At 35.7% G+C, this 22914-nt stretch overlaps 1 protein-coding gene across 6 annotated transcripts in view; it reads left to right on the forward strand.

The window, feature by feature from the left end:
• Positions 1-22914, forward strand: part of LOC122712205 (Down syndrome cell adhesion molecule-like protein Dscam2) — a 111226-nt gene that overhangs the window by 87227 nt on the left and 1085 nt on the right. The window contains exons 6-32 of one of the 6 annotated variants that reach the window (XM_043931645.1): positions 10690-10836; positions 11023-11163; positions 11538-11728; positions 13076-13316; positions 13931-14084; positions 14151-14302; positions 14937-15206; positions 15985-16130; positions 16269-16704; positions 16798-17091; positions 17263-17493; positions 17579-17734; positions 17826-17896; positions 18020-18263; positions 18415-18561; positions 18641-18802; positions 18900-19116; positions 19202-19290; positions 19377-19556; positions 19625-19813; positions 19930-20115; positions 20195-20642; positions 20724-20950; positions 21069-21237; positions 21377-21540; positions 21629-21731; positions 22322-22553. In XM_043931645.1, coding sequence (XP_043787580.1) covers positions 10690-10836; positions 11023-11163; positions 11538-11728; positions 13076-13316; positions 13931-14084; positions 14151-14302; positions 14937-15206; positions 15985-16130; positions 16269-16704; positions 16798-17091; positions 17263-17493; positions 17579-17734; positions 17826-17896; positions 18020-18263; positions 18415-18561; positions 18641-18802; positions 18900-19116; positions 19202-19290; positions 19377-19556; positions 19625-19813; positions 19930-20115; positions 20195-20642; positions 20724-20950; positions 21069-21237; positions 21377-21540; positions 21629-21731; positions 22322-22547 — 5381 coding nt within the window. In that variant the 3' untranslated portion in view covers positions 22548-22553. Of the gene's footprint in view, positions 1-10689; positions 10837-11022; positions 11164-11537; positions 11729-12273; positions 12392-13075; positions 13317-13930; positions 14085-14150; positions 14303-14936; positions 15207-15984; positions 16131-16268; positions 16705-16797; positions 17092-17262; positions 17494-17578; positions 17735-17825; positions 17897-18019; positions 18264-18414; positions 18562-18640; positions 18803-18899; positions 19117-19201; positions 19291-19376; positions 19557-19624; positions 19814-19929; positions 20116-20194; positions 20643-20723; positions 20951-21068; positions 21238-21312; positions 21541-21628; positions 21741-22321; positions 22554-22914 lie in introns of those variants that run through there. The other 5 variants (XM_043931643.1, XM_043931644.1, XM_043931646.1 and 2 more) reach the window with 5 other exon arrangements.

The following is a 22914-nucleotide window of genomic DNA, read 5'->3' on the forward strand; positions in this document are numbered from 1 at the left end:
AGGTATTATATCATTTTCGCAATGTTCGAGAGAAATTGGCTGGAATATTTATTTTTCGTACGAATTTGAAAAATTGTATTTTTGTTTTTTTTTCGATTATAGATTTCCATTTCCTTTCTTTATCCCGACAAATTTATCAAAACGATTGATCTTTTCGAATATATAATTCATATAATTTTCTTCAATTTTTGATCTCTCTGCGAATTCGAGAAAACCATTCGTAAACTTCGAAATTACACGTGGAATTACCAGGTATCCTATATAAACCAAATTCGAAACAAATTCCCCTTGTGCATTAATCCAACGATTTCCTAGAGCTCGAAATAGAAAGAAGTAAATAATCGCGATTATCGTAAAAAGGGATTTCCCGCCAATTTCGAATCGATAACCGTTCGTTCACCGTCCCACCTGGAAAATACTTGGGATTCGTTTCTCATAAGAATCGCAACATCTGTAGGGGATGTGTCCTCGAGGGCGCCGTAAGAAATCGGTGGGAGAGTGCCCCCTCCCCTCCCTGTTCGGGAAAACGTGGAAGAGGCGAGCGAGGAAGGAAAGGGGGTGCGTTGCGGCGCGCTCGAGCGGTTTTAATATTGGCAATGGCGAAAACAAACATGGCCACCGGAAGGAAGAAATATGGAAATATTGCCGTGGAAAAAAGGTATTCGGAGAGCTGGCATTCGGCGACCAGGAGATGGTAATATACGCTCGTACACGATACCTCTTCTCTCTCTCTCTTTTTTTTCTCTCTTTTTCTCGAACACTGCAAACAGTGGACAGAGACAAAATGTGGAAAAGGAGGGTGGAGGGTGGAGAGAAGTAGCCTTGAAAATGTTCAAAGAAGGGGAAAATTAAATTTGTTTGGACGGTTGTCGGGAATGGATTCGAGCGGATCTCGTTTGATGCGTTTCTCTGCGATTACTCCTGCGAAGAGTAATGAGTTTTTTTTTTCTCTCCTTCTTTTGGTTGGAATCGCCAGGGGGAAAGTTTTTCTGTCCCATTTAATATCTTATACTTTTTCGATACATTTTACGGTACACGTATGCTACAATTCTTTCGAGATATTTATGATATTAGAGATATTAAATATTATAATTATTACGTATTAAACAAAATTTACAATTTATTCGATTCTACCGCAAGCAGTAAAGAATAGAAATACGAAGTCACGTTTAAAGGCAATTACCTTTTCCTTCCGATGGACCACCCCCTCGGAATCTCATAAATAAGTTTCTGCAACAAGAAAGGAGATGAGGGGAAGAAGCTTTATTGAACATGTCGAAAGGAAAATGATTGCGAATAAATCGGGGAAGAAGACTGGAGAGGAGTATGAAAATAAAATTGTAAAATCGTAGGATGAGGAAAGCGAGAGGGAGAGGAAAATGATTTCTTGAACGAGAAAAAGGGTACCGGACAAGTTGCTGGGCAAATGTATGCGGACACACTTGCGCTCGAGGTGGTTGGCGTCGAACAGGCTTGGAGATTTTTAAGTTGGGACGTAGAAATGGAAGCTAGTTTGAACCGGAGAATGAGATGTCAACATTAGCTGCTCTCCTCCTCGAGCGAGGTACCAATTACCGGGCTGGTGAAGGTTTAAATCATTCAGCCTTCCAGTCGATGGACCATTTGATTCGGGATAAGCTTGGTTTGTACGGTTTGTTCATTCATTGTCAATTATGTGAGAATGAAGTTGGAGAAAGTTCGAAAGACGAATCGGTTATTTATAATTGGTACAAATAGAATTCTAATTGAAACATTCGATGTAACGAATAATTTACATAAGATTAAAAATTTAGGATCTAAAGGATTTTTCTCCGAAAGGATATATTAGAGGGATCAATTTGGGGCGAAAGATCGTGATTAGCGTTCGAGATTAAAACAAATTAGAAGTTCTCGAGAAGGAACAATTCGAAACTCGTGGGAACTCGATGGAAACACGAAACTTGTTAAACTCTGAAACTTGACTTAACTCGTAGCTTAGCGTTTTGGCCATGAACTTGCATTGTCGTGAGGTCGTGATCCTCGCATCACATTCCAACTTTGGATAATTACGAAGTTTCTTTGTTCGAGTATTAAATTTCGATGTTTCTTTCGTATTCATTTCCTTAAACGATAAAATGAAAGGAGAGTAAAAGCGAATTGTAATGTAAATTTAAGAAAAGCGTAGATATTCCACGATAAATTTTCCTCGTACGAGGCCCGTCCAGATGGAAGAAGATCGGCGAAGACCGATTTCCACCGATTTCCAACCCATCGAACTCGAGCAAGGACGCCAGTTTCCATAAACTTCCAACTCATCAGCCGTCACCAGGATATCAATTTTCGAATAACCGCCATCTGCGCTCCCTTCAGTACGTATCCACGACGAACAATCCTTTCCTAACTTACGAAAAATTTAATTTTCTTTTCCCTTTTTATATTTTACATACGTACATACACACTCCTTTTAATTTTCTCTCTTAAAAAAAAAAGGAAAAATCAAATCAATCAACAATTTATTATTCTTTACTATTCTTTACTATCCATTCGTTCAATTCATTTATTTTCTTCTTCGTTTACATTAAAAACAAAACATGGTTTCGACACCTTCCAAAACAAATTCTCAAACCACCTCAAACTTCGTCCATTCGATTCTTTCGCAACGCACATCGTCAAACCCAACATCGTTTCACCTCTCCCTATTTATATCCTCCATCACAAAAAAGAAACGCCTTCAAACTGATCAATTACATACCATCCACATATCTTCAAACCCTTTCAAACCCTCTCGAACCCTTTCAAATCCTCTCGAACCCTTTCAAACCCTCTCGAACCCTTTCAAACCCTCTCGAACCCTTTCAAATCCTCTCGAACCCTTTCAAACCTTCTCGAATCCTTTCAAACTAATTCATCTTCCATCCTCCACGAATACCCGGCCCATAATCTCTTTATTCCCTTTTCTCCACAAAAGAAAATCCCATCGATCCCATCATATCGATGTGTCCCCCCTGGAGACAACGCGAGTCGTCGTGTCATGTCGTCAATCCCTCTCTCCCTTTCTCGTTAACGACGTTGGCACGTCGCGTGGTGATACGACATCGTCAGACGACATTCCACTGTTCCTTCCTTGGACGAAGACAGTGGCTCCGTTGATAACGGAGATCGTCGCGATGAGGACGAAGGAGGAGGTGGAGGAGGGGGAGGACGGCGCAGGTGTTTCCGTGGTACGTGTCGAGGCGTGCACAATGTTGAGGTCGGCTGCCACGTTGCGAAACAAACGTATCACAACCCGACACGACGTGATGCACGCCGTGATATCCTGTGCAGTGTGGCGAGACGCGCGCGCCCCTCGTATACCTGTACAAGAGGGTAGGTGGAAGAGGGAGGGAGGGGTTAGGGGGGTATGGTACCTGTTACGTGCAAGCGACCGGCATAAATATGTATGGGACATGAATGGCTGAGCGTGTACAGGACGAGGCGAAGCGGGCCATTATACGAAGGGTGATGTGGACGAGGGGGTGGGATCGGGTTACCTATGGATGTTTTGCACCCTCTTCGCGCGATCGGGGAACGCGTGTAATTTCTGTGCTAAATTAGTAGTAATTAGGATGGTTTTTTTTTAGGATGGCGGTTCTTTTTAAATAGAGCGAGTATTTGGATAAATGGATAGAGAATAATTGGATAAAAGGGATAATTTTTTGAATGGAAGTTTTGAAAAGAAGTGAAAGATTTTTGGAAAAGAAACGAGGATTGGTGGTGAGAAAAAATTGTAAGGATTAGAAATGTGGAAGATGGAGAGATTAAAGGGGGATTTGAACTTGTTTTGAAATGTTTGGAGCAAAAGAAAGGAAGAGAGCTGTTTGGAGAAAATAAAAATTCTGGTAAAAATTTAAACAATCGATGAAAAGCAATCGCAAAGAAATTCGAGGGATATAAAAATTTAAAGAAATTGAAGGAGGATAATTTTAGTTTGCTAAATAAAATACAAGATGTTATGATGTTGGAAGAAATTTCTTTATCTAAATTTCAGATAAAGAGGAGAATGCACGTGCTGCGTTTCTTGCTATCCTCATAGAGAAGGAAATCGTTGGAAAATAAAGGAAAGTTGAACGTTTGAAGATTTAAAAAGATTGAAAGAGTTTAAAGAAAATAGGTGCACATCTTACTTTTTCTTATTTCTAAAAATATCCTTTTATAAAATATTTCAAAAATATTTCTGTGTAACGAAATAAAAGTACAAACGGTGCAAAGATATAAAAGAAAAAATTAATTTTCCAATACAGTATTTTTTTACTCGATAAAAGACAATAAGAACAGTTTAACGCCTCAAAGTGTTCTCTTATTTCTATGCAAAATTCAATGCGTATTTACGAGGGATCAGAGAGACGTTTACGAGGGACGTCGATCGAGAATGAATTGTATGACAGGGAGAATTGACACGTGAAGCACAGTGACGTCAATTGAAGAAAGGACTTTGAACGGTATTTCATAGAGGCATTTGTACCACGGTACGTACACTTGCTGGCATGTTTAAACATTTGCCAATATTTCACTGTCCCTTCGCGTTCCAAGCATTTCTACGAAATCGATAACGAATAGAGGCAGGGGGAGGGAAACGGATCATTTCGTTGTACAAATCGTTCCCTCGAATGATCTCATTCACGTTTCAAGCTAAATTTAAAGGAAAGCTTTTCAAAATTATAAATAAATTTATAAAATTGTGAAAATTTTCATTCCACGAAGAAACGAAAATTAATCGTCGTAATTTTAGTTATTTCTTTTTTAATTAATTTTAATTTAATAATCCTTTTAAATTTAAACATTTCTGTTGATTTAAACATTTTTAATAAAAATAAAAAAACAAAAAAAAAATAAATATTCATTTTTGAGAAAAATGAAAAACACTGCGATATTTCTTCGTTTTATCGAAAAAAAAAAAAAGAAAAAAAAATTCCTCGATAAAATGATTTCTCTACCACGATAATATCACAGATTGGGTATATACTATAATCGGTACAAAATTAAATTACTTTTTCACGCTTCAAAACTCACTCGAACGAGAGATTATTTTATTATTTCATTACCTCGTGAAATAAAATCTCTTGTCCATCGAAAAAGATTATATCACAAATTATGATCGATTAAAATTAAATCATTTTTTCACGCTTAAAAAACACCATTAAAAACAGTTTTATTATTTCGTTACTTCGTAAAATACTTCGATAATTATCGAGAGGGAGGGGGATGGATTATGTCGCGAAATTGGCAATCGATCGAAATTAAATTATTTCCTCCCAAAAAGAAAGAGTAAGAATAAAGCAATTCCAACCAAAATTTATCATTCCATAAAAAAATCCATACCTATATAAAGAAAAATCGTAAACTATCACTGCCATCTATGATTCAACAATACTACCAACTACTACCAATTTAAAATTCATTCACGGTTTCTCAAACAAAAGATTTTGTCGCTTGTATCAATTTCCCCCCCCCCCCCCTCGCCTCTCAATTATTCAGAAAGGATCCCTCTATATTTCGTTGCCTCTCGTTCAACGATCGTGCGTAGAATTATTCCACCCCTTTGTTCGCTGAAAATATTCTTCTTCCCCTCTTACACACATACACACACACACGTGCGCCGCACGTACACGAGAAAGAGAGGAAAAAGGGGGAATGGATACTTTCACAGCCGAGCGAGCGCTCGATTGAAATACGTGCCTGGAGAATCTGTCGCGAACGTGCGTCCGTCGGGCATTCGAAGATTTTACAAAGTAACTCTCAAAGCTTTTACGTAAACGACACCCTCTGTTATGTATACGAAAATTGCTTCCTGTTGAGCCGGAAGCACGCGCGAAGGAAAGAGTGGCGCGCCCCCCGTGCCCCGCTTTCGTCCCGTAATTATCGAGCGTTGAAGTTTCGTTCGACGAAATTCGAGTCGAAGGACGAGTTCCTCGAAGATTTTTTTTTTTTTTTTTTTCTTAAGCTTCCCCTAAAAAGGGGAAGCTTTTTGGAACGTGGAAATTTTTAATAGCATTGGAACGTTCTATACGTTTTTCGATTATAATTCTCAATAATTGTTCGAGATTATTATTAATTTAAGATACGTTTCGAGTATCTTGCGACTATTATTGGAGTGGATGGATCGTCCTGATGAACGAGAATTGAGAATCGAACGGGTTAGTTTGAGATATCGATCTCGAGCGATCTCCAAGAACGCGAGGAGATTGGAAAGGAGACTTGAGAGAGACGATTGGATTCAACTTACGAAATTGCGAGACGTGCATGAGATTATTTCTGTATAAATAAATTCATAGGAATCGGCGAATTGGACGATGCAACAGGATTGATGGGCAAAATTTAATAGTTAGAAGTTACGAGTAAAGTAAGTTCCATAATTTCAATAACTTAAACGTTCAAAACATAATATTAAATAATACCAAAGATAATACGGATCAAATATAATAGCTACGAATAAATGTTCCACCATCTTTCAAAACCAAATTCCACCTATATTTACCCTCGAACAAGGAATCCAACGAATCTTTATTTCCCAAAAATAATAGGTATTTTTATTCCTACAAAATCTTTCTTAACAAATGTAGTCACAAATACAATATACATACATATATATTTAGGCGAAAGAAATAGGAAAGTAAGGTTGCTTGCTAGTCAGTCACGAGGGTTAAGTTTCTTCAGGGAGGGGGAGCGAAACGGCCGCGAAAGAAGCAATTTAATATCGCCTTTCCCCGACGGAATAAAAATACGGAGATAAATAGCTCGTAACCCGGAGCTCGACGCCCGTAATACGAACCGGAAGCACGGCTACATTCGTTGGTACGTCGTCTGTGTGACGAGGCATCGGCCTGGATACGTGGATGTCGGAGGAAATGGACCCATGGTTACGTCGATTCGAGCTTTATCGGGCTGTATGCCCTGTTCTTTCTTTTTTTCTCTCTCTCTCTCTTCCTCGTTCCATCTCGTTCAAGTCGCAGTGACTTTTCGAAAATTCAAAAGAGGAGACTTGATCGTATTCCAATTTCGCGATAGGATTGAACATGTTTGCGATAAGATGCGTTTTATATACAAAATTTTTTCCAATCGGTCGAAATGGCGACTCGAAATGATTTTATACATTTCTTAATATAAGAAAAAAAAATCTATTTATAAATTAATAATATTATTAATTGGAGATAACGAAATCTAGCATAAATCACTCGCCATTCGAGTTGCCGCATGAAACGTCGTGGCAAGTTGTATTGTATTATATGATATTTATTTTTCTATATATATTTTTATCTTCTTTTTTATTCTTCTATATTAATTAAATGCAATTTTTTTATATATTTAATTATATCTTTATATGTTACATACATTTTTAATGAAATAATAAATTATAATAAAAAGCAATATTTCTGCTTTCTAAAAATTGAATCTTCATATAAGCTCAAAATATCAAAAGTAAGAAAAAAATAATTTTTTGTCCAATTAGGCCCTATCATTCGAACCATTGTACGATGAGACGGCTGAGACTCGTCTCTCGAGCGCAAAGGGTTGATATCCATCTCCTCGATTTTTGGCGCAGCGTTGAAAGAATTGAAAAAGAAAATATACATATATTATTCCATTTTGCTGCAAGAAGAAGCAATAAGTCAAACGTACAAAACATACAAAGCTGGGCAAAGTCCAAGTTATCTCTTGAGGAAAACGGCGTGAGAAGGCTTAGTATCATCGTATTCGAACAAACGAACTCGAAAAAAAAAAAACGCTTTCATTTCGACGACGAAGACTTTCCATTATCCTTTCCAGTATCAGAAGATCTGACACGTCTTCGAGGCTCGCAGGAACTGGGGAACGAAGGGGGAGGGGGAGGAAAAAGGGTCTATCGATTCTTTTTGAAGTTTTTCTTCGAGTCACACCGGCGGCTGCTCGCCGTCAAACGTCTGTCGACCAGCTTTGTCGACAGACTTTCCCGCGTCTGGTGGGCGCATTTTCATTTTCTCGAAGGAGGCCAACACCCCCGAGCATCCCTCCCCCTCCCCTGCTGTCACATCGTTTTGCCCCAGACACCGGTGAAACAGCGGGGACACACGATCCACTCAGCACTTTTGTCCCCTCCTCCAAAACGCCTCGTCCTCTCGCCGAGAGAAAAGAGGATTAACGTTGGACGAGGAACGATTCTCCTCCGATTTGCCACCCATTTCTCTTTAACGGATAAACCGGTAAATTTTCAACGAGCTCGGATATAAGATCGTGTACATTATAATCCTATTTTGATTCGGATGTTTTGAATCGGATATTTTAATAATCTTCAGGTGATTCTTATCACTTTTTATTTCTACGTATTATTTGTCTGATCGAACATCTTTTGTTTTTTTTTTTGTCACGATAATTGGCTCGTACTACTCGTCATATATCTGTGAATATCTTGACTAATGGTTGACTTGTACTACTAGCGCTTCTCGTTCTATTTTAATTTTATGATTGATAACTTACTTAACCAACTTTAGAATTCTATATTTCACGTTTGATTGTATCTTATAATTTCACGTTTTCAACTCGTAGTTTCAAAAATTATCATATTTCAATCTGTCAAAAAAAAAAAAAAAAAAAAAAAAAAGGAAACATTCACACCGAATCACGATATTCGAGCTTCACCGAAAAGAAAGACAATAATAATAATAAAATTTGTGAGAGAGTAATTTTACTTTAATTGAAATCAAGAACGCTCGTTCAAAATGGCCGGCTGTTTATAACGACGCAGTTTAACTGGAATCTTATCTTGAAAAGAAACGGAAGGAAGGTCCAGCGAATCGACCTTTCGTTCGTTCGCTCGAACTAAATTGAAAATTTCACGCCTGACGTGCGTCCGGATTTTCATCGACAGATGCCGAGGATTTTGCATAACCTCTCGCGCGGATTTGGAATCGAGACGAAAATATCGAAGGTATCGCGTTATTTCCCCGATTCCGTGAAATCCGCGTATAAACCAGCTTTTGTTTCCGATCGAGCCGACTGCTTCCGGTTAAGTCTAAAGCCGCTTTCCACCGGAGGCGGTCGAACAGAAATCCCGATCGATATTTCGATTATACACGATATCGAAGATATGAAATTAGAAAATATAATTTAATTTTCGTTACACGTTGTGTTAAATTGTCGAATAATATTTTTAAACGATGTTATTGTTATTTAAAGAAGACGTGATGAAATAAAATAAACATCGAAAGATTCACTGTCAAATTGTGGAAATTAATTAATAAATTAATTATTAAATTAATTAATATCCAAGATATATCGAGGTGAAATAATTAATTTAATTTGACAATTTGTAATTGAAAATTAGTATCGCTAGTAACTAATGTTGCTACGTTAGAATAACACGATATATGTATATATATATATTACCAAGATCATGCAAAATAACTGTTGATATCGTATATTTCAAAGAGTAATTTATCATTTACTGCTTCATTATATAATTATTTCACATTCATATCTGCTAACTAATAAATCGTCGAAAGCGTTCCGCGATCCCGTGTACAATTTATTGCTCATCAAAAATTCACAACGGGCATTAACGAGAATCAAAATTTCAAGTTAAATTTCGTTTTAAATAAATCATTTGTACAAAATTTTGTATTTTATTAATACACGCGTAATATATGTTGATGTAAGTGTGCGTCGTTTTGAATTCGATAAAATTCCAATTTTTAAAGAATTTTTCAATATCAGAGTCAAAATCAATTTGATCGACTGTTTCATTCGAAAAAATACAACGTTAGGAACATTAGAATTTATATTCTTTTAATATTCGCTTAAAAATTAAATCAAAAAATAAATTTCACCCATAAATTAACTGCAAGATCAGAAAAATGCAACTAATTTTATTACGAACGATAAATTAAAGATGGAAAAATAATTTCTATTGTAAATTAATTAAAATCTAAAGTACTCCATTTTTTTCTATTTCGTCGCGTGTATTCATATATATATCATACACGCTCAGTAAATAATTTCGTGAGACGAAACAATATTTTGTTTCTCATCGTTTTTAATGTACAACGTAATATATGATGTATTTCTGCGCGCGTGGTCATTGCATGCAAGTTAAATAAAAAACTGGGGAAAACGAGAACGGGGGAACGCTGAAAAATGATATTTCACGGGGGCAAAAACGCGTGAAATCGAACAACGAATTAAATGATACGATGTGCAACATATATCGGGTTGTAGAGCTTGTAAAGCTATTTCAAAGGGATTATTTGAAACGTGGCGTGAGCGCAGCCAGCCCTGCGTCAAATACTGGAGATTAACGTCATCTGGTGACGTATTGCGTTATTTTGACGATGTTATTCGCCAACCTCGTTCATAAATGCCATAAATCACTATGGGATTGTAATTAAAATATTTACTCGGCCGAACTTCTGAATGAAACATGTTGAAGGAAATTAACACACCATAACCAGGTAAAAATTGCGATATCGGTGACGACGTGGTTCATAAATGCTTCATAAATACCATAAATCATGTGTGTAATGTTGTGTGTAATTAAAATATTTATACTCGGTCAAAGTCTGGAACGAGGAGGTACTACGGTATATTAAAAAATAAACTTTAATCACGATGAGTTAAAATTAATACTATCTAAGTTCTTATATATGCATTCAAATGAATCAAAAGTTTTTCTTTCTCGTTGAAAATTTAATTTTATCACAGGTGGAAGATTCGTGGTCACGTCTCAGGGGGATCTGCACATCAGAGCCGCCAGACCCGACGACGGCAGAGCCACCTACTCGTGCTTAACTTTTCACGCGTTGACCGGTGAAAGGAGGAGGAGCGAGCCTGCCACGTTAACGGTCACAGGCACGTTGCTAAAGAAGTAACACTTTCTTTCTTGTGCTTGTAATAAAAATATTACAATGATGTTATCAAAACTTTGAAAAAAAAAAAAAAAAGAAAAGAAAGATAAATTTAAATAATGTAAATTCAAAGTGTGAATTCGAATAGAAGTTAGATCATGATATTTATTAAAATCTATTCGATTTTTAGAGCCAACAGGAACTATGCCGCCACGATTGATGCAGAGATCTCAGATCGCCATCTCAGCGGAAAGCGGGTCGGACGTTCATCTAACTTGCTCAGCCCAGGGGAACCCAGCCCCGCAATTTGCTTGGTATCGCGATGTTAACGGTTGGTTTAATTAGGGGATTGTTTACCGAGTAATCTAAATGTACCGTAGCGCTATATAATTCAACGCCGATTATCACTTTCGTAATTATTCATTTTAACAAGTGTAATCAAGTTACGATCGAACGTTTTATTCATCAATTCTCCCATATAAATATTTTTGAACGTTATTTACGAATCCCTATCTATCATGTATCTCTCTATGTATCATAGTGTTAAATTTGACTTGTATAAGTGAATTCGCGTTGATAATATCATTTCCTTTGAATCGGTTATCTTTAAACACGCGTGAAAATGACGAAAATATAGTAACACGCGATACCCGCGTTAGCAGGAGGAGTGTCGGGCATAAAGTAACGGGTATTTCGTTGTTGAAGGCCATTCGATACCGGTGGAGTCATTTGGCCGAATTCAACTGTGGGGTGATTTGATGCAAATTCGCCGCGTGGATGCTCAGGACGCAGGAAGGTACATTTGTCGAGCCAGCAATCAGGTCGGCGAGCAACGAGCGGAAACACACCTGTCGGTCACGTCAAAACTTAACGCGCGTATACAACCTCGTGTTCAGGTAGAGTTTTCGATTATATAACTCGTATTTTTGTATTCTTGTAATCTAAATTTTTCATTCTACATTTAATTCTATAATTTTTATATATATGTTTGATTTTGTAATTCAATATTTCTTTTTATAAATATATCATATTACAAATTAGATTTTTTATATTTATATTTAGTTATTATTTTATATATTTAGTTATTATTTTTATATATTTATGATTAAATGATAAAAAATATAAATATAAAAAGAAACAAACAAATGTAAGATATAATTACGATAATTTCTTCGCAAATTATAAAGCTTGACACCCGTTAAACCATCGATTATACAAAATCCCTGGAAGCTAGAAAATTCAATCGTGGTCATTTCTGAGCCATAAAATCCAATTACAATAGACCCCCGTGCTCCACAATAGTGAAGTACTTATCATAAATGGCAGCTATGATATCGAAGCCGTTACTGTTAACTTTTACAGCCACTACACAGAATCCTGGAATTATCATAAAGATCATACGGTTTGATCCTAGCAAGATATCAGATCGCTATCCTTTCCACTCAAAGACACGATGTTTGTATCTCGATGGCCAAATATAGAGAAACCGAACAATATGGAGTTGCTCGCTCAATTTTTATCATTTGACAATCTTCTAGAAAGTGTCTTAGCCGTATCAGGTAATTAAATCAATTAGTTATCAGATGTAATTTAAAAAATAGTTAAATACAAAAGGCAATGTAATAGATAATATATTAAACATTAGATTGTTTAAAAAATATATAAAAAGATTGAAAACGTTTTATTAATTATAAATTTTGAATTGCATTTAATATTTGGATTTAATAATCTGACCGATAACATTCTTATTCTATTTCCTGCTCCAACGATTGACCTATACTACTCGTCTACCTTTAAAGTCTCTATAAACTATTTAAATCTTATCTATATTGTATTCTAACATAATAAGATGATATCATAACAGAATATTTACAGATTCTAGAAAGCAACTTAAGCTTAACTTAAGCTCAAAATCGAATAACATCTCTTTCTAAAAAACTTTCTAAAAAAAAAAAAACTCCGACAAATTTCCAACGAACAACTTTTCCACATTTTCCTTTCAAAGATTAAAACTTCAGAGCGGAGAATCTATCCGCGCCGCGGTATCGATTAAATTTGAAACAAACTGGAAAAAAAAAAGAAGGGAAAAGAGAAAACGCCGTAACCATGTACCATGAGTTCAACGATCATCATCGAAGCGGATGGACAATCGTGTCGCGTCAAAGGGGGATGATCGCTTGGCCTGCGTGGCACGGGCATTAACTTTCGAGCACGAATCGTTAACCGTTTCCCGGTATTTACAGATCATCAATTCCGGAGAGTCGGCCACTATGAATTGCACGGTCGAGGGTTATCCGGTCGAGAGCGTCGAGTGGTTGCACGACGGTGTGCCCGTATTGACCGCGCAGGACACGAGGATCAGATTGCTGGCTCCTCTGGTGCTCGTGATAGGCTCGGTCGGCCGAAAGGACAAGGGGATGTATCAGTGTCTGGTCAGGAGCGACAAGGAGAACGCACAGGCCACCGCGGAATTGAAACTTGGAGGTAATATATTCTATGTACGAATAATATTCCGATATTTCGGTTTATGAGAAAGTTGGCTGTTTTTGTATTAAATAGATTAATAATGATAAATTAATGATCTACAAGATTGTGGAAATCTTGGAAAGAATTCGAATGATCCGGTTTGTAAAGAAGTTTTACAAAGATGAAAATAAATTATCATTTATTGAACGATAAGCGAATGGAAATTCAACTAGGGAGATAATTATTACATTTATCCTTCCTCCGCAGCAAAATTTATCGATTCCAACGTTAATTAATACATGTTTCCCTTTCGTTCCCAAGTGATTTAATAACCGCAAACATCTCTGAATAATTCTCTTCTCTTTATTAACAAGTAAACAATTAATACAATTATTTCGATTTATTATATTAAAATTACTTATATAATAAGAAAAAAAAGAGTTGAGAGGTAAAAAAGAAGTTAATTACTTTTACTTAAAAAAGGATCCAAGCGTTTGTTTCTTAACATTCAACGGTATATAATTTTAAACCAATTATCATAAAAATAAAAAAAAAGTTAGGAAATTGCAAATTTTCTTATCAATAAAATACTTACTCAAATCGATACTCAATTTTCGATCTACCCCTATCAGACACGGTACCAGAGTTACAATACACGTTCATCGAGCAAGCATTGCGACCAGGTCCTCCAGTATCCTTGAGATGTTCAGCGACCGGATCCCCTCCTCCGTCGTTTACTTGGCTCCTGGACGGAGAGCCTCTGAGCGAGATCGCCTCCGGACATAGGTTCGTATCTGGATCAACCATCGATCAATATTCCACTTCTTAACCGATGCACAATGCCCGATACAGGTACGCGATAGGACAGTACGTCGATCAGTCCGGAGACGTGATCAGTCATTTGAACATATCGTCGGCTGGGGCTGAAGATGGCGGCCTCTACGCTTGTGTCGCTGCCAATACCCTGGCAACGGTTGAGCACAAAGCTAGATTGAACATTTATGGTAATTCGAATCATAATCTTGATTGGTTATATCACGTAATGTGGATTATAATTCAAATAGATGGATATACTGTGTGTTATACTTGTAATAAAGTTTAATTATTTTATACGAGCTTGATTTTAATTGTCGAGAGACGTTTAGATCGATACGTGAATTATTCGTGTTAAATGAATAATTAATGAGAAATAAATTATGTGTAATTTCTGAATAGTTTATCCTTAACAATGAATATGTAACGTGTAACATTTTTAATATTATTTTTAATATTGCTTGAAATATTGAGTGTGCAGACTCTATTATCTTTTTATTAACAACATTAGAATTACCAAACAAGGTTAATATTAATTTTCATTCGGACGAGAAATTTATCACATCTGATTATTCTCATAATACATATTTTAATTATATTAATACTTCAGTTCTTATATTACGTATTACACATTGATAATCTTTTGTAGAATATATATTATTTTTAATTATATTATTTATAATAAATAATAATTTATGCTCAAATGTAAACGATATTAATCATTGCTAATTATATGAATCATAATAAGTAGGTATACAAGTGAATCATAATAACAATTAAGGTGAAATGTATCGGAAGGCACTTCATGTCGATTAATAATTTCAGGCCCGCCATACATCCGATCGATAGGACCAGTTCGTGCGATAGCCGGTGTCGATACCACCATCGCTTGTCCTTATTCCGGCTATCCTATCACGTCAGTCGAGTGGTCTCGTGGAGGAGTCGCGCTTCCTCTCGACATAAGACACCGAGTTGACAGTGAGGGCCATCTTACCATCGCCAATGTGGATCCAAACGATGCCGGCACTTATACTTGTATGGTTCGTGCGAGATCCGGTGAAACGGCGAGCAGAGACATCCGGTTGACTGTCAGCAGTGAGTATTTGGATAAAAATATTGGGATAAAAATGGAATGATTCTTTTATATTTGTTGAGTTTCTAAAAAGATTGAATTATATTTTTCAATTTAAATTTATCAAATAATAAAACATATTGGAATATTTAATTTAATAAAATATTTGGAAGACTGTATATATTAATTTTGGAAAAATTAAAATATTTTATTTTAACATTTAAAAGAGCTTAAAGTATTTGAAGAGATAGATATTTGGATGTTAAAATTATATTGTATTATATATAATACAAGGAACGAATATTATGCAATAAATGTTACAAAATACAATGGTATTTGTATTAATTGTTTATCTTATACGATTGTATTCTTCGTAAAGATTAGAATTGTAGTTACTATTGCACCACTTATATACATTCGTTTTAACGAGAAACGAGTTTTTGTTTCTCGTTTCTTTACAGTTGGGTCGGCTACGCCCGCGAAGAAGTCACGAGACTAGGGGAAAGAAGTAAATTGCACGTCCGAAAGAATTCCTCTAGCGTTACTTCTCCCAACTTTTTCTCATTTATCGCGTTTAGAGGAGGGAAGCTAAAGCTATATACACGTGGACGGAAACTAATAAAAGTTGACCGCAATAATTATTTGCTTCTTTATATCTGAATTAAAAATAATTATAGCAAAATAAATAAAAATTAAATTAATTTGTATCTCTATATTTTTCGTTGGCAACAATAAATAATTTTTGCACAAAAATAAAGAAAATCAAAGAGAATATTAAACGAGGAATTTCACTTATTTCAGGTCCACCGGTTATGAGCCCCTTCAATTTCCCTTCAAACCTCCAAGAAGGCAGTCGTGCTCAAGTCACTTGCACCGTCACTTCCGGTGATCTCCCAATCTATTTCTCCTGGTTGAAGGATGGCGAGCCGTTACCTTCCTCATTACGTGTACGTCATCATCTCTAAGAAATTTCATTATTATCGATCCAAATTATCCCATGTAACAAAATATTAGATAAAAAAAAAATTAAAATCAAACGTCACTAAATTAACCACCAACTCCCCTAGCAATTGTTCGCATTGCAGATCGAGGAGAGGGTGGCCGAATTCTTCAGCCTGCTCGTCTTCAAGGAACTCTCCTCCCGGCACAGTGGCAAGTATACTTGCGTGGCGACCAACAGCGCGGCCAAAGTGAATCACACGGCCGAACTTTTGGTGAAAGTGCCTCCACAATGGATCTTCGAGCCGCAAGACGTGGCTACCCTCCTGGGAAATCCATTGAACGTCCACTGCGAGGCGAAAGGATTTCCTCCGCCGCGTGTCACCTGGTTGCGTGCCAGGGAAAGAACCTCGAACGATTATCAACCTTTGATCGATGGTACCGATGGAAGATTAACCATTCTTCCAAATGGATCTCTGTGGACAGCTTCGGCTGGGCCCCAAGATGAAGGGCATTATCTTTGTCGAGCGAATAATGGCATTGGATCTGGTCTGAGTAAAGTGATCTACGTATCCGTTCATGGTAAATTATTTGTCAGATTTTTACCATTTTTTTTTTTGCTAATTAAAAATATTTATTATTATATATATATTTTTCTTTTTTTTCTCTTTACAGAACCGGCAAGATTCGAATTTCAGAGCAAGAACGTCACTATTCGTCGTGGCGAATCCGTGACCTTGGATTGTACAGTAATCGGTGATAACCCTATTGAAGTGCAATGGATGCACAACAGTGATCGTTTAGACACGAATAATCACCGGCTGAGCATTAGTCAGATAAAAACGGATAACGGTCTCAAGTCCCAATTATCCATAGGAAGCAGTGATCGTCAAGATTCTGGCGTTTACAGATGCACAGCGGATAATGCCTATGGCAGAAGCGAACATCTGATTTATCTTGCTGTCCAAGGTAAAAAATTTAATATTTGATACAATTATATTCTTTTCTTGTCAAATATATTGTATAATCATTTATTTATGATATCAATAAGTTTCTCGTTTTATTAACTTTGATTTGAATGAATCTGGTTTATAATTCTTCTGTAATCATTAATAATTAATTATGATTCCATATGTTCAGAGAGGCCGGATCCACCAGCCTCGCTAGAAGTCATAGAAATCGGATCACGGTCGATACGATTACTGTGGAAAAGAGCTTTCGACGGAAATAGTCCAATACGGAATTACGTTATTCAATATCGATCTCTGAATCACGGTTTGGCGGATGACTGGAATCCCGCAAAAACGCATAACGTTACTTACACGCCTGGACATTCGAATAATGGCAACACCATACATCCAACACAAAATGGTAATTGTATTTCCAATTACGAAAAAAAATATATAATTTCCATCTTTTTTTTAAAATGTTATTCGATTCGATTCGTTATTTCTAGGTTTATCTCCTTTTGAAACTACCAGCGACGACCAGGAAGTAGCTTTAGTAGGTGGACTTCATCCAGCAGTAACTTACACATTTCGTATATTTGCCATAAATTCGATAGACGTGAGTGTACCCACTGATCCTGTAGTCGCCAAAACTCAAGAAGAAGGTATAGAAACATATAAATATTTTAAATGCATTTACTTTTATCTAACAATTTTTTTTATTTTTTTTATCTTTTTTTTTTTTATATTTAACAGCACCTACTGAACCACCCCAAAATATCAAAGTACAATCAGCAGGACCTGGGGAGCTTATGGTTAGCTGGCAGGTAAATTTTAATCAATTCAATGTTTCATTAATTTATAAATAATAATTTGTTTTAAGGAAAGATATTAAAAATTTCAATGTAATTTTAAACAAATTATAAAAGAAAGATTTATTACATTCACAGCCACCTCCAAAAGAATCCTGTAACGGAGATCTATTGGGCTACATAGTGACATGGTCAGAGCATTCATCTTCGACGTCAGGTGTGAATCAAAGTAAAAGTTTAACTGTGAACGGATGGGCGACTACAAAGGTGCAACTCACCGGCTTGAGAAAGTTCACTAAGTACGATATATCGATCAGAGCTTTCAATAGCATAGCCAGCGGCCCAGCTAGCGTTCCCATTGTTGGAACAACTCAGGAAGGAGGTGCGATAAACATAAACTTTCACAAAAAAGCTTCTTTTTTTATTAATGTCATAATTTAATAAAATCTTCTTTTTCTATTTATATATATTATATATTCTATTTATATATATATTATAAATCAACTTTTTCTATTTCATTTCTTCATTATCAGTGCCAGAAACTCCACCGACACAAGTATCATGTATTCCTTTATCTTCGCAAAGTGTAAAAGTTTCTTGGAGCGCTCCTCCACCTCATCAACATGGTGGAATTATTCAGGGTTACAAAGTATATTACAGACCTGTACCTACTGACAATAGTATGTAATTCAAGTATTGGATATTTATCTTTAAAAAGAACAAAATAGCATACTGTTTGCGTCAAAAAATTATTTCCAGTGGACATATCAACTGTACGTGAAGTAAAAAAAACTTCCAGTGTAGAAACGTATCTACACACGCTGTATAAATATACGAATTATTCTATAAGAGTATTGGCTTACACGGGTGCTGGTGATGGAGTTTTGAGTCCTCCAATTTTTTGTACTACAGAAGAGGATGGTAAGAATCTTTTTTCTTTAATTTTCACTGATAAAATTTTCAAAGTCAATAAAAATATTGTTAAGAACAATTAAATTAATCTAATTATCTATTTTAGTTCCAGGTCCTCCAGCTGGTATTAAAGCTCTAGCATTAACTGCAGAGAGTATATTAGTTTCGTGGTTACCGCCCTTGCAACCAAATGGGAACGTTTCCAAATACACAGTTTATAGTAGAGAGGCAGGTTCTAATAATCATAACACACACACCATGCATGAACCACCATCATCTCCTACTGACACTCTTACTATGGAATTGCGAGGTTTAGTTGAAAGGTAATTAAGATTTTATAAAATTTCATTACAAATTTTATTTGTTAAAAGATAATAAAAAGAAATTTTAAATAAAATTACATGTTAGTCAATTGTACGAGTTTTGGGTGTCAGCAACGACAGGACTGGGTGAAGGAGAACCGACTACTATTGTTACTCAAACTACGAATACTAGAGGTTTGATTATTTATATATGGAATAATTTCCTTATATTTTTTTAATTTTTGGATTATATTTATTAATTTAATAAAATTCTTATAAAGCTCCAGCTAGAGTGGCATCTTTTTCGCAATTATTAAGAAGGGCGATTAAATCATCGATCACATTATCCTGTTTGGTTGTGGGTAATCCTACACCTCGTCCAATATGGACGTATCGAAATAGCCAAATCTCTACTGGAAGGCATTACGAATTGACTGCAGATGGTCACCTCAATATTCGCGGTTAGTTTAATACTTGAATAAGTTAATGAATATACAAATAATGATATTAAGAAGAATAAAAATTTTAGGATTAGAACAATCAGTCGCAGGAAATTATACATGTTCAGCGAGCAATTTATTCGGTGACGATTCCATTACTTACACGTTAGTTGTAGTGATGCCTCCTAGAGCACCAATTTTAGAATTACAATATACGACAACGAATAGTATAAGATTTAGGTGGAATCATCCCAATAATGGAGGTGCCACTATTCAAGGTACATTAGAAAATATTAGATGTTGAAAATAAAAATTAAGCAATAGAAAAAATATAAAAGAACATTAAAAATATAAAAAAAACATAAAATATAAAATATAATGTTATTTTTATTAGGTTACGTATTAAGTTATAAAAGGGACCAAGGTGGCTGGGAAGAGATCGCATTATCACCCGAACAGACTGAATTTATTTTATCAGGTTTAAAATGCGGTTCCTCCTACTTGGCACATTTAACAGCACACAATCGTGTAGGTACTGGCGATCCAAGTTCTCTAATCAGTGCTACAACGAAAGGAACAGGTAATTTTTCAATACTAAATTAACTTCTTATATGTTTTTTATTTAAATATAATATAACTTGTTCGAATTTGTTCCACAGCGCCTTTATTGCCAAAAGAACGAGATATTATCTCCGCCAATGGTACTTCCGTAAAATTGAATCTTCTGTCCTGGCCAAATGGTGGTTGCTCCATCCAATATTATACTATAGAATACCGTAGACGCATTAACAATGAACCATGGATTTTAGTGGCAAGTCGTGCCACGGAGAATTTAATCATAAGAGATTTAAAGACTGCCTCGTGGTACAGTTTACGTTTGACAGCGCACAACGATGCTGGATCCACGCAAACGCAAATGGAATTCGCAACAACCACTCTCAGTGGTGTTAGCATCGGTCCTCCGAACGATTTGATTATGGAAGATGATGTTAAGAAAACTATACCGAATCATAAAGTGCTTTATGTAGTCGTACCTCTCGTCTGTGCTATTGTTCTGATTATTTCGGCCGCTATTTTGGGATACGTGATGTTAAAACGTAGTGGAAGGTATCATACAATTATTTGAGAATTATCATTTTATATTTTTCATGATTAGATAAAATAATAATATTGTTTATATATTTTTAGAGCTAATTATTTAGGAGAAATACTTCCTGGACAACAACAGAATCAACAGTCTGGATTAGGATTGGTCCAGCAACAGCAGCAACATCAACAACACCATCATCTTTCAAGTTGCATGTCCACTATGCAATTAAAATCCACTGCTGAACGTGATAACAGGAGGAATCATCAGGTTTATACCAGTTCTCCGGTAAAGCAAGAGAATCATAAATCGAACGACCATGGTTCAGGTTCATGTTCTTTCTTTTTTAATAATTTCTCACGTAATTATTGTACAATATTTTTCAATTATTTGTATTTTTATATCTTTATTAATGAAATTAAATAGCAATAATTTTTTTTTCACAGAAATGTATGAAATAAGCCCATACGCCACGTTTAGCGTGCCAGGAAGAGAAAATCGTTCGGTGACCACTGCCACACTCGATTACACCATGCAATTCAAAACGTTTGGACATTTAGAGAACGAAGACATCAACACGATCGATTACGAGAGATCCAGTGTGGATTTCGAGAGGTAACTGTTTTCTTTCAACCCTTCAAACGCATGCTAGATGAATTAAACATTCCTTGCTCGACTTCCTTGCTCAAGAAAGCTTAATATCCCGCTCCCAAACCCTTTTCTCTTCCTCTTTCTGGTGTTCTTTCACGTTCAGGTCTAAAACACCAAGGTGGCACAAACAACGATACTTCCCAAGCATCGCAGAAGCTGAAAGTAAGCTACGCTCGAGTCGCCAAGGTTCCGGAAGCGATACATCCGGAAGCCCTTGCGGAGAGTGCGCTGGGCCTAGTTATAGGGTACCAGTGAAGCCTTGCAGAGGTAACAAGAAATTAATTTGTATAATTTATTAATAGTCTCTTGTAGATTGAATTTAATGTTTTGAAATTTCTTTAATACATCTTTACAGATGTATTTTCACGAGGCGTAGAATCGAGTACAGAATCGAACAACGAAGGTTCACCTTCACTTGCGAGACGACGAAGCCGACAACCGAGCCGGTCTACTCGCAGGTAGCCAAGGTTTGTTTGTTTCCACATAGCACTCAAGTCCTGATTATGTTCAATGTTCACGATCTTATCGATTTCATATCGATGCAAGATAAATAATAGAAAAATGTAAATAAAATGGAAATGTAAATAAATGGAAACAATAAGAATAAACATTAAAGAATATTAAAAAATATATTTTTACAAACGTAAATATAATTCTTAAAAATTAATTTTATTATACAACGTACGATAATGAATTATTAACTACATTTTTCTATTACTTGAAAATTTGTTAATCTCATATATCTTTATATCATCATAATAATAATTTATCATAATTTCTTAATTAAATTGGTCATCATTTTTTTAAATAATATGTTTTTAAATAATATTTACAAATTAATCTGGATAAATATGAATACTAAAGATAAGAGATATTTATTTCAACTTTAATCAAATCTTCAATCCAGATTAATTTGCCGAAAAAGAAATTCAAAAAAGATATTAATCTCTCAATCAATCAAATAACAATAAAAATATTTTTTAACATTCAACATCAATAATAATTTCTCCATTTTGTTAAGAACTCTCTTTTCTGATTTATTATGCAGTTCGGTGGAAGACATGACATTATTGCCGCCAAGCGGGTTTAGTGACAGCCGCGAATTGAGCGATGTAGAATGCGATCGTGATCGTGATCGTGGGGAACGTGATCGTGATCGTGATCGTGATTGGCAAGGTCTGTCATCCGGGACCCGCCACGGCGGCAGCTTGGGTAGACTGCCTATCGAGGCCGTCGAATCTATGCTCGCTAGGTATCGGCACGAACCTCCGTAGACCGTAGTAAGCTGACACGTTGAAATTCATTCTGTACTCTTCTTAATGCTAGGAAGTCTCTAAATTTTTTTGATTCTTATTCAACATCTTCAACATATTTAACATATTAAATATCAAGAAATTCATTTCATGTCAGATTGATCCTTATTCCAATACTATTACTTAGAAGTATTTCTGAATTATTTCGTTTCACTGCTTAAATGTATATTATGTTAATATTTTTTATTTTATATATAAAAAATTTTACTTAAATAGAAGTCTTCTAAGGCTTAAAAGAAGAGTATGAATATATAATACAAATTAAACTTTTCATTTATATTAGTTGAGAGAAAAACTTTGATTATGCAAAATTGCTTTAGTATCATGA

This window comes from Apis laboriosa, unplaced genomic scaffold (assembly GCF_014066325.1).
Source record: "Apis laboriosa isolate Shangri-la unplaced genomic scaffold, ASM1406632v1 scaffold1_cov151, whole genome shotgun sequence".
In the NCBI taxonomy this organism is placed as follows: domain Eukaryota; kingdom Metazoa; phylum Arthropoda; class Insecta; order Hymenoptera; family Apidae; genus Apis; species Apis laboriosa.